This window comes from Anoplopoma fimbria, chromosome 13 (assembly GCF_027596085.1).
Source record: "Anoplopoma fimbria isolate UVic2021 breed Golden Eagle Sablefish chromosome 13, Afim_UVic_2022, whole genome shotgun sequence".
Classification (NCBI taxonomy): domain Eukaryota; kingdom Metazoa; phylum Chordata; class Actinopteri; order Perciformes; family Anoplopomatidae; genus Anoplopoma; species Anoplopoma fimbria.
Window position 1 is genome coordinate 12,718,521 of NC_072461.1, and position 17,855 is coordinate 12,736,375.

Genomic DNA, 17,855 nt, shown 5'->3' on the forward strand with positions numbered 1-17,855 from the left:
TGTATAGAGTCAAGCAGATACTGAATATACTGAATACAGGTGAGATGCTGTCATAAAGATTGTCAAATTAATTTATGACAGAGTCCAGTGGGACTTTAAGAACTCCCATTAAGAATTAAAGAGACTGCAGTACAATCATAAAGCATTTCCATGTTGATTAGACTTCTTTTGATTTTAAACCAAATTATTATTTTACAAGTAGAGTACAAAAACATCATTAGGATGTACTCTGAAAAGTAAGTACTGATGATGCAGCAGATTTGCTCTTGTATTACTAATGTGTAAACATGTAAGTATCATTTTTTATAATATTGGTGGAAATTGAGCTAATTTGAGCTATTTAAATACTGTTGGGAAGTTCAATCTGTAACAATGCGTCCTAATTCATAAGCTTGTGATGTGTTTTGTTCATGAAATCTAAATGTATTTAGGGGCCATTAAATAGTACAAAGTTAGATTTAACAAATGCAGTGATGTCGTTTGTACCCTGGTAAACAGATCTATTAAGTGAAATGTACTGAAATAAGCATTCAAGCCTTTCATAATTTCCTGTTCCTCACTGATCAAAGGACTCTCATCTCCTTCTAATCTGACATCAATGATCATTGACAAAGAAAACTGGTTTCTGCCATTTTTGTTTGACCTCTGAGTACCCTGAAACTGTTCTTATTGGCTAAAATTCTCTTTTAATGACGATAACTTACTACTGTTTGTTTGAGGCGATGGAAGAGTGTTCTGCATATAATATTTTACTCTAGTTCAAGTATTACTATATATATACAGTTGCAATCAGAAATATTCAACCCCCTCACCTCAAAAGACATTATAGTGATGTGGATGAAAGATAATGACAATAAATGATAAAAAACCTCATTAAACAACAAAAAATATTTATTGATACATATCTGAGTTATTTTGACAACAGAAGTTGACTTAACTTTGAAGTTCAAATGAAAAATGTAACTCTTTTAACACATGTGCATGTGCAGTACTATTCAACCCCCAGCTTCAGTACTTTGTGGTGCATCCTTTAGCTTTTATTACTTCTAACAAACGTTTTCGGTAAGCTTCTTACACCTCTCTATCGGAATCTTTGCCCATTCTTCATGTGCAAAAGCCTCTAGCTCAGTGATGTTTGATGGCTTCCGTGCTGCAACTGCCTTCTTTAAATCCCACCAAAGATTTTCAATCGGATTTAAATCTGGTGACTGAGAAGGCCACTCCAGGACGTTCCAGGATATTTTTCTCAACCTAGCTTAGGTTGACTTGGAGGTGGGCTTGGGATCATTGTCTTGCTGGAAAGTCCAATGATCACCAAGGTTTAATTTGCCAACAGAAGGCATCACCTTCCTCTTTAAAATGGCCTGGTATTTCTGGGAATCCATGATGCCAGGTACACGATCAAGATTGCCAGTTCCTGCCGCAGAAATACAGCCCCACATCATCAATGACCCACCTCCATGCTTGACCGTGGGGATGGTATTCTTCTGGTCATAAGCCTGGCTTTCGCACGCCAGACATACTGCTGGTCCATATGTCCAAACAGTTCCAGTTTGGTTTCATCAGTCCATAGAACTATCTCCCAAAACTCTGTAGTCTTATCCAAATTCCTCCTGGCATATTCTAGTCGACTTTTGATGTTCCTTGTGGTCAAGAGTGGAGTGCGTCTTGGAATCCAGCCATGAAGTCCTTGTTTATTCAGTGCACATCTTATAGTTGCCGCTGAAGCACTAGTACCGGCCTTCATCAGGTCATCCTGTAGGTGTCTTGCAGTCACACAGGGGTTTCTCTTAGTTGTTCTGAAGGGCCCTTGATGAAATGTTGGGCTTTCTTCCATGGCCAGGCAGGTTTGCAGCTGTTCCATAAGTTTTAAACTTCCTTATAATGCTCCAATGGTGTCTCTTGGAATATTACATTTTTTGGAAATCTTCTTATACCCAAGGCCCTTCAGGTGTGATGAAATAATCTCCTCTCTCAGCTTTTGTGGAAGCTCCTTTGTCTTTCCCATGTTTGCAGCTCACCTTGAATACCTTCATGGGTGGGGTTTATATATGCATCACAGCGAAAGCAAATGAAGGATCATTATAGAGTTCCTAAAGGCTTCATTATGTTTCAACTCAGACAGCTTTAAAAACAACAATATTATATAGGGGTTGAATAATTGTGACATGGCTATCTTAACAAAATATACTGTTACACACAAATACTACATCATGCATTTTCTGTGTTGATTTTATGTATCACTCAACTCATAAAGAAGTCATCTGAAGCAGAATCTTGCTCTTTGAAAAAACTTTAATTGATAAATCCTTGAAATCTTTGGGGGGTTGAATATTTCTGATTGCAATATGTATATATGGATGCATGAGGACAGGACTGACTAAATAGGGCGCCTTAGGAAGAGGAGGACCGGAGCCGCAGGGCAAAGGGGCCCCAGACTCCGGACAAAGCTGCAGGTACCCTTCAGTCCCCCTAAAAGGAAAGACTCAATCTTGGTCAGTCCCGTTCAGACTAGTGGACAGAAAACATCCAAAATACACATATAGGTGTTTATTTTACTACTTTGTCGGTAGATTTCTCCTAAATTCACCAAAACTTACCATAAGTGAATGCCTCATTTGCATATTTAAACACAACATTTCAAACTTGAAATAACAAACATAATTGTCTTAATGTCAATAATCAACTAGGGAAGATTCATAATGATATCTATTAGGTTTTTTTTTTACCCTATTCACCTGTAGTGTCTTCAAAATGTATGTAATTTCACAAAACATATCTTTAAAGGCTGTATTCTCTATATGAGGTTTTTTTTCTCAGACTTTCCTAAATGTTAATGTTTGTTTTAAAGACTGTTGGTAGTATTTTCAGATTTATGAAGTGATACAAAGAGATATCCCAAATTCCCTCTGTAAAAACTTTGACTTTTATGTCTCAACATAATGAAACAAGAGTTTTGAACCTGGCTTTATCCAATGTTCAGAAATGAATGCTATTAGCACATATTTAACAAGCTAATGCCTCATTTGCATATTTAAACAGTTGAGAGATTGTCAGATAACTTGTGATACAAAAAGTAATTGTCTTGATGTAATTAAAGATCTGGGGAAGTTTCATGGTGATATCTATTACTACATTATTTTATTTTTTTACCGTATTCACCTGTAGTGTCTCCCCTAAATTATACAAATAGTTGCACAAAGCAGCACAAACTGACGCTGTACAAACACAGGTAAGGTCACTTCAAAAAACAGGCTTTTTGTGAGTATGGACTTCCTTTTCGCTACTTAATCCCAACAAACAGTGATATTTTATTGACAATAATGCTCTCTGAACTTTGTTTTTGTACTTTTCTAGTTTGAACATCACACACAAAGCCTTGCTCCATAAAGAAATGGATTTACCAGTTTTTTGGTGGAGGAACTGACCTCAACCTCGTCTAACTGGAACGCATTATATTTCAGGGCAAAGGCTGTAATTGTTTTAACAGTGTTAAAACGTTTTGCACTAAATGAAAGAGAAACTTGGTCTAATGGCGTGCATGTTTCCCTGTTGTGTAATAACTTTTGACTCCAAACACAACGACGTAACTTCCACACTTTAATGTGAGATTGTTTTGTAGTTAACGTGTCTGTAATGTGAGCGTCTCTGGTCCCAGCAGGAGGCACTGTCCACCCAAACTTTATTCTGCTGGTGCTTCCACAACAACCAGCAGCAGGAAACAATCAGCTGGTCCTGTGCCAGTGTTTCCCAAAAACAAATGCTTAAAATGAACATGGTTTCTTAAGGACACAGTGGCATTGTTCATCTGGATGTGAGCCTTTTGTATTTCTTGACTCTGTTTCACCATAATAACTGGAAATCATATGACAGAAATATAAAGCATGTGTGAGCGTGTGGTAGAAATCTGATTATGTTTTTTTAAAACACCAAAGAGACATACAAAAAGCATCATGCAACAATACAAAATCACCATTACATTTCAAAGTCTAGAAGTAAAGTTTAAAAAGATGCATTTCAAAAAATGAACGATTTTATGTCACTGCATCCGAGGGACCGTTTGTCTTTACTGAGGATGTTTCCCATCAGGTATGGTGATATTAAAACATAACTGCTCATTTAAATTATGCTTTGTGTGAATCGCTATGATTTTAGGCCCCGTGGTTGAGAATAGGTGATTTACAGAACCCTAACTCTGAATCCTGCCTCGGCTGAAGTTTTCAGATGACCCTGCAAGTGTTGGGTGGATCATTGGTGGACGGGAGGTTGAGGACCGACACCTGGTGGAGCACTATGTGGGAGTGGTACTCCTGAATGTGGTCCAAAGTTAAAATGAACTTTTTTGCAAAGCCTTAATGTGATCTGTAATTGCTGCCTGCAGTGACACTCATAAGTGTTGTAGACTAAAGACTACAATCATGTCCATCCAAAATGTCCTACCTCGCTCTGAATCAGCCAATCACAGGCCACCAACGGTGATGTATACTCATACATGCAAGAGGATGTATTTCTTATTCTATGTGAAATTAATGATAATTATCTTAAATTGAATCAAGATGGATATAGGGACCATGCAGCCGCACACTGCTAGAGAACCAGGCCGTACTGCTGGGTGTGCTGGAGGGGCTGGGGCGCCATGGTAACTGAACCAGGACTGAAGAGAACCTGATTCTGTCTACATGGACCGCCAAAATAAAAAAAAAAAAAAATATCCTCTTAGTAGCTTTAAAAAACATATGTGTTTTGTAATGAACTTGACTAGTAGTTCTCTTGAATACCTATGTTGAATACACTTATTGTAAGTCGCTTTGGATAAAAGCGTCTGCTAAATGACTGTAATGTAATGTAATGTAATTGTGATAAGTAATTCAATTTAATGACACTTTTTTTACTTCCGCCCTTCACCTCTCCTGCACTGCATGTGTTTGAGAGCTTTAGTTACTAGTTACTTTACATGGTCAGATTTATTATACAACATTTAAAAGGATGCATCGTTTAATGCTATCCAACAGTGTAATAAACTGCTCAAATTAGTTCTCAATGGATCAACTACAACATTAAATTGCTACTTGTATGTTAAAAAATGAACAATAGTCCTCTAACAATATAATATTAACAATATAACATGATAGCATATTTTATACTTTAATACATAGTGCTCATAATACTTCTGTACTTTTAATTAAGTAGCAAAACAGATCACACAATTATACACACATAGTATACAGTGAGACCTCCTGTATGGTGACTAGTTCAGACAGACAGCTGACAGTGAGACGTCCTGTATGTGGACTAGTTCAGACAGACAGCCCAGCAGGTGAGTTATCAGCTGAGTTTATGGACATCACCATGGTTGGACCTTAAGCTGCTCCCTGGTCAGGTTCCTCTCCATAACAAACAGTACGTTTAGCCAGTAGCTGTGTTTCCTCAGTCAGTCTGTTTCACTTTGTTGACATACTAGAGTCAAAGGTTTTTACAGAGGGAATTATAGATATCTATTTGCATCACTCCATAAATCAGAAAATACTGTCAACAGCCATACAAAATAATAATTTTCTCCATGTTTTTAGGGATAAAATGTTGTATAAATCAGGCTATGAATGGTATATGAACAAACTTTTGTAAAAAAAAAAAAAAACCTTCAGAATATAGATACTGAATTGAAAGAATAATAATTAAACAGCCTTTAGAGATATGTTCTGTAAAATTACATTCATTTTGAAGGCCCTACAAGTGAATGGGGTAAAGGAAATAAGAAAAACAGATATCACCATGAAACCTCTCCAGTTGATTACTTGAATTCAATTTATTCTTTTTTTGTATTACAAGTTTTTTTAAATGTTATGTTTAAGTAAATTAAACACCTAAATGTGTGCTTTGGACATTTCTCCCCCCCAACTTGTCTGAAATAAAACATGATATGGGGACGAAAAGTGCATGAGAAGTTTTTGCCTGAGCGTCTCCAAATCTTAAATGAGGAAGGTGGCCATGTGATTGAATTTTATCAAATCAGTAAAGCTTAAAATTGACTTTTCTTAATGTCAAGAATAAATATTTGATTGTTTTATCAGTTTTTTATCTCATCATTAAATCAATCAATCTTTTTTTCTAGGAAAGCATGTCATTTGTATCCAATAGGACGCTTACTGCTCAGCAGCAGAGCGAGGAGTGTGTGAGGAAAGTTATCACATACAGCCCTCTCTGTTATTCCAGGCAGCTACCTCATGTAGTGAGGTGTTGGTTGGAACCGCCGGCTGTCTGCACAGACAAGGCCTCCATTATGCTCTGAGCCCAGAGAGAGTTTTTCCATCGGCCATCAGTTATAAAGCTGGCTTTTCATGCTAATGAACACACCACGGCTGTATCTGTTGGGACGATTGAGCAACAAGCAAGCGGCTTTTGCCGCGAGTGAAAGAAACGGTTTGGCCACTGCAAATCCAGAGTGTGAGATGATTGCGCCCTTTTCTCAACGTCTGCACGCTGCGTTTTCTGCAGCGGGGCCAATATCACCCAAAGAAAAAATGAAACAATATGGTCAAATGAGCAGGGGGGTGGCAGATGTAAAAGACAACCCTCAAACAGTTGTCTGAAACCCACGCTCATATCTTATCTCACATGCTGATTTGTTTGCTCTGGATGTGTGATTAGGCAGATATTTGCATTGAGGTGGGTACAGAAAGGCAAAAGAGGAAGAAGTCAGGCTGAGATAACAAGCGGCTTCCTGGGAACACATTCTGCTTGCATAATGCTGCAAGTATGTCCCTGTAGCAAATGCAGCCAGAGAGCAAGTGAGTCCAAGGACTTGGCCCACACACCATATCTCCAGAGTCATAAAGCCAACGAGACACTCTGCCACTTTTCACATTCAGGTCTGTTGGTTGGTTTCTGATGAGTGCCTTATCTCAAATAAACACTTCTAACCTCTGACCGTACATTCGCAGTTAGAAAGGGTGGATTTCTTTACCGCCTTCCCAAACCCCCCACCCCACCCCACCCCCCACCACACACACACACACACACACACACACATACATCGCTGGATTCTTGATCCTGCAGTCTGGGTCCTGCTTTACTCCACAGGAACAAAGACGGGTTGTTCGCCCCGGAGGTGATCCGTGGGCCGTCGTGGGCACGAGGCGTCGTTCGCCGCAGGAACTGGGCGGGACTGGTGACAGTCTGTATTTGGATACGCAACCAAGAGGCCCCTGATTGGGTCCGACCACCGTGAAGGTCGAGCTCTGTGCACTCCAGGAACACACTCTTTATACCCACAAGTATAATGTAATTTTTATAAGGCATGCCCATTGAAATACACACACAACCCCCTTGTACTTTTAAGTTTTACAAAACAGTATGTAACATATATATTTTTTATTGGCCTAGAGTTCATTATATTAATCACCTTGGTCCAGCTGTCAGTACAAAATAAAACTGGTAAAAGGCAGGAGAATTTTATCATGATGGATTTCACAATAATTTATTTTCTCATTTGCTTGGATTGGACTACATGAGTTGCTAACTGAAATTATGTCTTGAAGTAGTTGTCCTTATTCCTGCTTGTTGATGTTGTCAACATGTGCTCACTTAACAGTCCGTTTCCACACCTCTTTACTTTCAACTTCCCAGTACGAACTCTTGAACGACCCTTATTTAAATCGCGAGGTCCTAAAAACTGTAAAATGCACCTACAGCTGAATCCGGATTTATTTTACTTAATCTGCTCTTGTAAATGATAACGACAACGGTGTTGGGAGGCGGGGTTAAAGGGAAACAGCTTGTGCGCTTGCTCTATCTGCCCAACTGTATTAGGAAGATCACCGGAAGATCCGCGCAATTTTATACTCGGATGTCAAACTTTTTTTTGCTTCACACGCCACTGAGCAACTTTCACAGGAACAAATGGGGTGCCACCTCCAAAACGCTCATCCAGTTCTCTTAATACACCTATGCTGTTGCACCCCGGCAGGTCCAGATATCTGGAATGCTCCTTGATCCTTTGCAACACCTAACCAAGACGTTTAGTTGACTAATCCCTAAATGACGCCAAGGGGTCCGTATGTGGAGCGAGTTGAGAACGAGAATGAGTTTGAAGTTTACACACATTTAGTATAGGGAAAAATGGAGGCAATAACCAGCTGCTTTGAGTCTAGTTGTAGTTACTAAAGGAATTCTTTTTTTTTTAACCTATCAGTGATCTGCAATAGGAATTCAGAGCAACAGTGGAGCCAGAGTTCTCTATCAGGCTAGGCGGTGAGTAAGCTCTGATAGTGGGGCTGCTGGGAGTGGAAGAGCTGGACGTGGGAGCTGCTGAGGTTTGAGACGCACGCCACATCGAGCCTAGAGATGAGAAGAAAAAAACTCACAGGGCAAAATGCCAGATTGGACGGACTGAAAAGGAAAGTTGATTCAATATCCTGTTGGATATGTGCTTGACCGTACTGTCCGTATCAGCCAGCCATCTGGCTAAAGTCCAACGGGCATGTGGCCAATGATTTCATCTTTGCATAACAAACAATCTTGGGAACAGTGAGCCATAATGTAATTACTTCCAAGTGGGGGGAAAAGATGTGGTGTTGATGTCTTGTATTTCTGAAGCCAAAAAAAATCTCTACAAAACAAATCCCAAATTAATTAAGAATGTCCAGTGGGTATGAAGGACCAGCCAAGACTTTTTGCTGAAACGGAATCATAAATTCACAGACTTGGGAGATGACACAGCACCTCTTTTGGGAAAGAGGTCTTAATGAGCCAGGGGGAAAAGAAGGTTGGACCCTGTCCAAAATACCAGACCCGAGAGAAAGAATGATGCTTATTGTTCATTGTGGACCTGCAGATAGACGGACATGTAGGAGGGGGGCGCAGGTTTCGTATTCAAATTTCACCTGTCCCCTGCAACCCCTGTGCTCCGCGGAGAGGGCCATGAATTGGGTTTATTGTGAGCAGCAGGGCAATATAGAAGAGGTGGGGCAGACTGTGAGGCCACTGGCTTACTATAGCCACTCTGTGTCCACTCACATGATACCTACATTTGACTTGCAACCCATGAGCCCCATGCTGCTCACTAACTATGAATAGTAGGTCACGACTTTTTCATTACAGAAAATTTGTGGAAATATATAAAATATGCCAATTATCAGTGAGTCGATCTCACCAGAAGATCAAAAGCAGCTGGGCTAGAGCTCTTTATAATGTAACACAATCTTACTTGGAGGACTTTACCCCAATCAGGCTTCAGACAACTAACTGGCTCTGCTCTGCTAGACTTTTATGCCATCGTTTCAGATTTTCTTCTTATTCAGGATGGTCTAATGGAGTTGGAGCTAGTCGTGGTTAAACGTTGTGTAACAGTGATACTCGTTACCTGGGAAAAGTTGGAAAGAGATACAGGTTGTTAAAACATTCCGTTTCTACGTAAAATCCTGTGGAGCTAGCAGTAGCAGAATACGTTAGCATACTATAACTGGCCATAACTGCTGTTAGCGCTTCTTTGCGACGCTAACTACTGAAGGTAAACTGAACCTCTTCACATGCTGCTTTTTAATGTGAATAAAGACCTACCCAGTTTTACAGGAACAGTGTTGTTCCTTAATTTCATTGTCTTCCGTCTCGATCACCAGGTGATTTGGTGGTTCACTTTTACACTGTGATCTGTATTCTTAGCTTCTATCTTTATGTTTTTAACCTGTTTGAGTCAGTTTGACATCCTAGATATATCCTTCAAACACATATCATAGATCCTTCTGTCTGCTTCTTTCTGAAAGCGCTATTTTCGTTTTCCCAAAAATGAGATAATATCTCTTTAGGGAGCGCAGTTAGTAACAGTATGGGCTCTATGGCAGCTCTGACAGCTAGACGGAGTAGAAGCGGGGGTGGGGATAAGCGAAGGGTCAATTGTAATTGATTACTTTTTTTTTTTAGCACTTTAAAGCTTCTCGACCATGTTCAGTTAAAAAGCTCCTTACTAAACAGGGTACACTTTGTGGTGAGTTAAAGGAGTACTCCAGTGGTTCCATGAAGCCAACTTGGTATCGTTTTTTCATTAGACACTCAATGCTTTCTTTGTTTCAAACTTTACAACCAATTGTTATTTGTTTCTGGTTTCTATGGACGTGACATCATGCTGACATGATGAGGGTTTCTTTGGTGGACTTAACAAAAGCTCCACCAGAGCCTCAGAAAACGTTGCATAACAGTTTTCACAAGCTGAGTAGTACTCATGACTAGTTAAGCGATCTTGATGCATAAAAATCGGTGGAGTGGCCCTTTGACGGTCTCTGCTACCTGTGACCCCATTTTTTATTTACAAGGACACAAGACTAAAGCTTGGAGGGGAAACTGCAACACTTTAACAAGACATTGTGCAATCACACCACATCAAGGCACCTCGCCAGTCAGAGGTTTGGTTGGGTGGTTAGGGAAGCATACTTTCTCCTGGATTACGGTCACAGTTTCCACAAACAAAACAAAACAAAAACAAATTTAAGTTACGGAAGTTAATTAACATGAGCCAACGATGACGTTTGGTGTCACACGGGACATGAAGAGTGGTCTCCTGGGTGAAAGTCCTGCATTGAACAACCTTCGTCCCTGTGTGGACTGAACCATTGCTGCCTCCAAATGGGTTCGTGGGGTCAACCTGGGGGAGCTGATAAAAGTTAATTTTTCATTTTTTGAGTTTTTCTCTGTGATTTGATAAGTCAGAGTTGATGTTGATATTCCCAACTGCCTCATCTTTTCTAATGCCCCTGCATTATGTTACCCACTAGCTAACTTGTTAATCGTTAGCCTCTGTGGCCTCTAGATGCCAACAGTAATGTTGTCATGGCTTGAACGCCAAGCATATAGTCTACACGACTTCCCATGTCGTAACCACGAGCTCACAAGTTCCATTTGTAGGCATATGAAATGAAAGCCTCTTTCTGTGTCCAAAACAAACATAATCCATGACAGTGCATGTTTTGCAGGTATCACCGTACAGGAAAGTCATTTGTAGGAGAGCGGGCTCCCCGTCAGCGTTTGCACTGATACCTGGCTGAAATGCAACAGTTTTCTACCGAGATCTACAAAGATGTTGTATCTAAATGGGACATCTCGTTTCTCTTACAGTTACTGAGATCCCCAGCACTTCTACAAAAGCACAGAGTAAAAAAAAGAACTAAATGGCAAGCTCTGATCATAAACGCTGAAGGCCACCGTTTAAAGGTTAAAGTGCACACACATTTCCATCATAATCAAGTGAGCTGAAGAGCCATTTGACACCTCTACCTATTGTGTCCTTTAAAATCCTCCTGTGAAAGATCGCAGCGCATTAAAGACCTGAAGTGTTTACCTGTAGACAGAAACATGAGCTGCTGCTACGCAACCACCACCTGCTGCTGTTACTACACTGCAGCGCCTCATCCTTTGTGCTGTATTACCTTTGTATAAACAACGACCTGATCCCATTTCAGCCTGTCTGAGCGCTGGCTCATCAACACTGACTTGAATGCAGTGAATTAAAAAAAGAGCTGCAGTATATATAAAAAATTAAAAAAAGTTGTGATAAGAGGAATCTCGAAGGAGCCATTCACCTGAGAATTTGAACATGAGACGTCAAAAGCCATCCCCCTTTTCCCCCTTGGAATCATGTCCTCCATCTCTGTAAAAGTAGTGAAGAGTAACAAGAGGCCACTCTGTCCTTCCTCTTCTCCGGCTTTTGTGTTTGAATTTTCTTAAGAGCTTTGCGAGCTTGTTAATGCGGTGGTCCGTGCCAGGTGAGATCCAGGAGGGCCAGCGTTCTTCCTCTCTAGTTTATTCAAACAGACTGAGGAATGGGAGTCGGTGCTTCTGCACTCTGAGTCATGGCTGCTCGCAAGCTCCCATTTCATCATTTCGATTCCTCATTTCATTTACATCCACATGCGTCAGTCCTGTTTAGTCATCAGTACCGGGAGCCAAGTGCGGGCCCAGCCAGAGAGCGAATTAAAACACCACTCTTTACAGTTAGATGCACTTAGGGCGTGGTGCAGTTAGAACCATTGGATCAGAATGAAAAACACAATGACTTACATCTGCATGGCTAAGAAGAGCCCATTAAACTAGTCCCATTAAATAAATTAAATGTACCCTGCTGGGTTTTCATTCTGCATGCCTAAACAACAACAAACACATTTCCTACCTCATAAAACCTTTGCAAAGCCTTTTGAATATTTGTGGATAAAAATCCATGCAGGCAGTGGACACAATAACAGAAACACCAGTGTGTGAAATAACCACACAGGAATGTCTGTTTCTGACTAATCAGATCATGGTATTTCAATACATTAATGCAAAAATACTGTCAATATAATTTTGCCATAAAGTAATTGTGCTCATTGAAGTTGCTGAAAATCCAGAGCATATCTATTGCCTCCACACGGCTCTAAACATGGAGCTGGCTGAGTTGGCGGCTAGAAGCTAACAGTGCAAACGATGGTAACAGTGCTGACAGGGCTAACAGTGCTGAACCGAAGGGTGGGCGCTACATAGATAGTAGTTGTTTGCTGCTATATTAATGCTCTGAATCCCGTATAAAGCACCTTTTAAAGACCTTAGTTTGCTACAAATGAAGTGCCTGTGGTGTAACTCCAGAAAATTGGGGACCGCGATCCGACCGTCACGTCAGTCATTAATAAGCCAGAGCTCGGTCAGGAACCTGAGACCACAACTGAAAGCCAAACTGCTCGTAAGAAGCACCATACTTTTATTCAGGAAAACATAAACCATCAGAAATCACAACCTTTCAACATTGATCTAAACTTAGTTCGTATCAGTTGCTATCTTCATGACAAAAAATAACACAGCGGAGCATTTCATTAGCAGAATACATAAGAACAGCATGAGTCTTTGGTATTTTCTACTCTCAATATAAGAGTAGTCTCTGGAATCATATTCAAGAACAACACAGACACTGTAGTCGGATGTGATATCAAGTAGCAGCTTGTGTTTAGGATGGTATTCATTCAAATAACCTTCTTTTCCACAAAGGCACTTTTTACTGAATAAATGCCACGTGCGATCGGTGAAAGTTACACACTGACAACGATTAGAATGAATGAAATAATGTGGAAAGGCCCTTAGGTATGGTCATCTAGAGGAGGTGGAGAGACAGTTTGAATCCATTAGCAGTATCACATTGAAAAGAGAATCCATTTAAAAGTCAATTAATTGATATATAGAAATATAAATCAAATCTACCGTTTGAATAAAAGTTAAAGAACTCCTTTTGAAGAATTATTCAGACGATGCCTCTCAATATAGAGTTAGGTAGACTAAAGCAATGCACGTTGTACGACCTCATCATGTGTTGGCTGGAGAAATCTTTAAATGAAAAGTATTGAAAAGCCCTCAGAGAAGTGTTTAGTGTTTTCGCAAAATGAAAATAGCAGCCCAGTCCTCAGGAAAAATGATAATACGTTTTCTGAAAACCACGGGATACGCTGAATAACAATGTTTCTGGACCAAAAATATATTTTCGTAAATACCTCATATATCAGCCTGGTTTCGTGCCTGCAGAAACGCACAACGCCTTGTTATTGACGTTGTGAATTGGTTGGTTAGGTTAAGTCAATAAGACTATTTGGTCAAGGCTTAGGCCGTGGTTAGTCGGCGTATCAATTCAGACAATGCGTGAAGATTAATACTTCAAATCAATGCATGTCTTTTTAAAAATCTTTTGTCCTCAGAGCTGCTAAATATACTCATTAAGCCATGAATTCATCTGCTTGCTACTTTAGAAATTCTTCTGAATAAGTGTTCTGAGCGCCAGTAGGGGGAGCTCTGTGCGCAGTGGCATGGAGGGAGAGCGGATGCGCTTCATCTTTATGAGGGCTACTGACTAGAGCCGGCGTGTTATGACGTTATATGCTGCCTTGTTGAAAAATGCTAGAGTCTGTCAAATTTTTGATTACAAACGTCTAATTTTACTGTAAGAATATGGGGGACATATTTTAATACTCTATTACAATATCTTTATTTAAGATTTTAGGGATTTGTTTTGTGCTGCAAATTTTCAATGAAGGAAAATTTATAATTTTGATTAATCGGCTAAACGGTAAAATAGTGGGTTAATCGATTTGAAAAACGTGTCGTTAATGGCAGCACTAGGAAGGTTAAACAGAGATCACAGTCTTTGTTCAATTAATAACACAACAACGTAACAAACATAACAAGCAACCAGCGTATTAAATACTAACCGCCCTCATTGGCCCTTCTTACGTAAGGTTACGTAGGAAGCATCAATTCAACGTTTACTTTTGTTGCAAGTCTTACGTTTGCGGTTGCTCCATATACACCCTTACACTTGCTCAGACGGAACTCAAAAACGTAGACATTCCATCTTATCCGTGTTTTGCACAAACGTACTATGCCAACATGTTTTCCTGGCAACTGGGCTGAATAGGTAGTAGAGGCTAATAAAAATGACAACAAAAAGTAAAGTGCCTGCATCTCAAAAATTGTGCTGTAGTACAACGATTGCGTAGATGTTCTTTGATGTCATTCTGCACCTTTGCTTAACAACTTAAGAAATACTGGAACCACTCTCTGCTCCTTTCCTCTTCCCTTTCAGTTTCATGTTTACACGTACTTTCGTTTCTCCATCAGCTTCTCCTCCAAACACTTAATCAGGATCGGGTCTACTTTGGGGTCAAATTTGTTGGCGAACCAGTGACCGTAGTTGAGGAGCCAGCGGAGCTCGGCCGCTCCGTAGATGCAAACGCTCCGCATGTGTGTACCCGTGCAGGCCGGGTAGAGTTTTCCCTCTAAATAGTTCCACTTGACGAGTCGCGTCTTACTCTTCAGATCGGTGACGTCGGCCTCCGACCTGGGAATGTGTCCGGGCACCCCGGGGACCCTGACGAGGGTGGCCCAGAAGTGTTCGTCTGGTGAGTATGTGTCGGCGGACCACGCCAGAAAGTCCTTCACCACCGGGCTGCTGCTGATGTGATCGACGAAATCCTGCGACAGGACGAAATACGCGCTCCCGATGAACATCTCGATGCCGTGCGGGGGGGCGTCTTTTAGCGCCGTGGTCTTGACGGGAAGGCGACGGTACTCGTAAGGCACGTTCTTCAGCTCGTGCCTGAAGCCAAAGCGCTGCTTCTTGAGCTGGCTGGGCCGGCTGGACTCCAGCATGTTGCTGCCGTTCAGCTGCTTCAGCTCCGAGACCAGCTCGTGGTTTGACTTGAGAGGGAAGTCCTGGCCGCACAGGTTGATTACATACTTCCACTTGACCTCTGACCTCAGCAGGTCGGAGAGGCAGTTAAGGTCGGCGTTGAGCCGGCTGATGTGTGCGTACTCCACCGACTCCAATTTGGAAGCGATAAACACATTTGGAGCACACCGGGCCAGGTTCTGAACGGCCTTAATGAACGCAGGAGAAGACTTCTGATCGTAGTGGATGCAGTACACGTTGTGAGGCGCGTAGATGGCGTGAAGGATCCGCTCCACCATGGGCGCGTTCTTGTGCACCACCAAGGAGTAAGCCAACGGGAAGGCCCGCTCCGCCTCTGACACCGGGACCCCATCGTAACCCCTCGTTCTGATGAACGTCTGACAGTCCGAGGTCAAGGTCACCGTGCTGTCGTCGTCCACGTCGCCGATGACCTTCCGTCTGATCGCGAGGGCCTTTCCTATCTCCACGGGGTCCAGCTCGTAGACGCCGGTGCAGTTGACGTCGTTCCTATGCTTGTGGGTTCCGGAGAGGCCCGCCGCGATCCCGTAGGGCTCGATGTAGACGCCGTCCCTCACCGTCACCTTGACGTGGACCAGCTTGAGCAGACAGACCGCCAGCAGAGACAGAGAAATCAGGAAGCACCTGTCTCTCAATCTATGTGTGTAGTGGGCACATCTTATTTTCATTCTGGAAACATAAAGGGATTTTTAAAAAAAAAAAGGAAAATAAGCATTCAGGCGATTACGAAACTATAATAGTATAAGTTAACTTTCCATTTTTTGTTAGACATTCTTTGAGCAGTTATCTACAAGGCAGTGGATCATTTAGGATTGATAGGACACAGCACTGGAACTTTATTACCCTTTTAATTAAATAATCTACCTCAATCTACATGCAGCTCCTTAAATCTGATATTTGTGCAACGACATGTTTTGTAGAAGCTGCTTCTTTTCCAAGTTACCTTGCTCTCTAAAGTTGTCTTTGAGCGGCTCTCGTGCCATGCAAACTTCTCCCGCAGTTCCGCAAGAGGACCTGGAATAGAAGAAGAAGAAAGAAAATAACAGTAAGTGTGAGGGGGAAAACCAAAACAAACACGGACACGTTGCGTTGCTGTGAAAAGGCAGCGCCTGCGTTACCCACCGGACAGCCGGAGTAAAGCGTCCTACTCCTGGAGGGAATCACATGATGATGGCACATTAGCGTTATTAATATCTCCCCCAGAAGCCCTCCCTGTACATCCGGTAACGTTACCTTTATTAGGGTGAATGATTAACGGCGCGAGGGAGAAAAAGTACCGAGCGGCCGAGATCTCCCCCACCCGCCCACCCCACCCCGAGAAAAGCGTCTGCTATGTCCGGGGCTCCATCGCGGACTGGAGCGGCTGGCCGGAGGAAAAGGAAGGAGTGGCGGGGGTCGGAGGAGGGGGAGGAGGGGGAGTCAAATATTGGCTCTTCTGTGGATCAACTTTTTCTCACCCAATATTGTCTCTGCCGAGTCAACACACAAGAGGGAAGGACTAACTGTTCCTTTTTTTGGGGGAAAAGTTTCCACTTTAAACGGCAAGATCCTGCTCATGGTCAAAACATTTCCTGGTCCAAATCATGATGAACTCTGAGAATAAAGTTGTGAGGGAGGAAGTTCTGCTATTGTGAGAATAAAGTCGTAATTTCATGAGAATAAAGTCAAAATATGTCAAGATAATCGACCCGTGTTATAGTCTGCTGTGAATAACGTCCACTCCAGACAGAGAAGTCCCAGACTCTCTGTCTCTCTCTCGCTGGATGAGACATAGTTTGGAGAAGTAGCTGACAATGCTGTTAGTCAGAGGGGGGAAAGTGAAATTGACAGAAAAAAACATTTCGTTCCAGGGATTAAATCTCAGTTGTGTGCTTTATTGGCCACGTAAGTGTGAAGCATCCTGTGTCTGGAGACAATCCCAAATAAAGAAGTCTATAAGCGAGAGGGACTCAGAGACTTGTAATATTATAATATTGAATCTCGAATGTTTTCTAGCAGTTGCCCTCATTACAATTCTTCATTTGTTTATCTTATTTTCTTGCGAGCAGCTTTTCTGATCTAGGGACAACTAATTAGTCGTTGGATGTTTGTAGGGACATTCCTAACAACCTTGTACGCCTTTATACCAAACCTCCAGCTTAAACCTTTAACCACACACCAAACCAGACACCTTTATAGACTGTGTTATCTTTATTGTTTTGGTTTAACGCAGTTTTCAAAAGATCACATTTAAAAATGCAAATATTATACGTATTTCAGCCATGCTCAGATTAACTTTGAGTGAATGTGGAACAGCGTCAACGGCTGTGGTGAGAAACTACAACCTACCTTCACATTGCCCTATCGAGTTTAAAGTTTAAAGCTGAAGTACAAACATATAAAAACTACAAACCTATGTAATATGGGAAAGGAACGGAGATAAATATATACGCTTAAACACTTATGATATAATCACTCTGTGGAAGTCACATTGTACCCAACATGAATGACGTTAACTGATAAAATGAGTATTAAGTACTCAAAACAAACAGTTATGGACAGAATAATTACAATATTTCACCGCTCCAGTCTTCAGACTCTGAATAGTCTTTCTCCAAGAGCTTCTCCCAGTAACGCTCCATTACAGCATTTGGCAGCAGCTCCT

The 17,855-nt window shown here is 41.5% G+C and overlaps 1 protein-coding gene across 1 annotated transcript; it reads right to left on the reverse strand.

The window, feature by feature from the left end:
• Window positions 1-12,704: 12,704 nt before the first annotated feature.
• Window positions 12,705-16,446, reverse strand: LOC129101401 (beta-1,3-galactosyl-O-glycosyl-glycoprotein beta-1,6-N-acetylglucosaminyltransferase 4-like). Its single transcript, XM_054611207.1, has 3 exons — window positions 16,334-16,446; window positions 16,155-16,225; window positions 12,705-15,880 (listed from the first exon to the last, which is right to left on the reverse strand). Exon 3 carries the CDS (start codon window positions 15,877-15,879, stop codon window positions 14,596-14,598), a length of 1,284 nt encoding a protein of 427 aa, XP_054467182.1. The 5' UTR covers window position 15,880; window positions 16,155-16,225; window positions 16,334-16,446; the 3' UTR covers window positions 12,705-14,595.
• Between the last annotated feature and the right edge of the window lie 1,409 nt (window positions 16,447-17,855).

Bases quoted from the DNA above. Each gene is read 5' to 3' on its own strand.
- LOC129101401 (XM_054611207.1), bottom strand. From the start codon at position 15,879: ATGAAAATAAGATGTGCCCACTACACACATAGATTGAGAGACAGGTGC.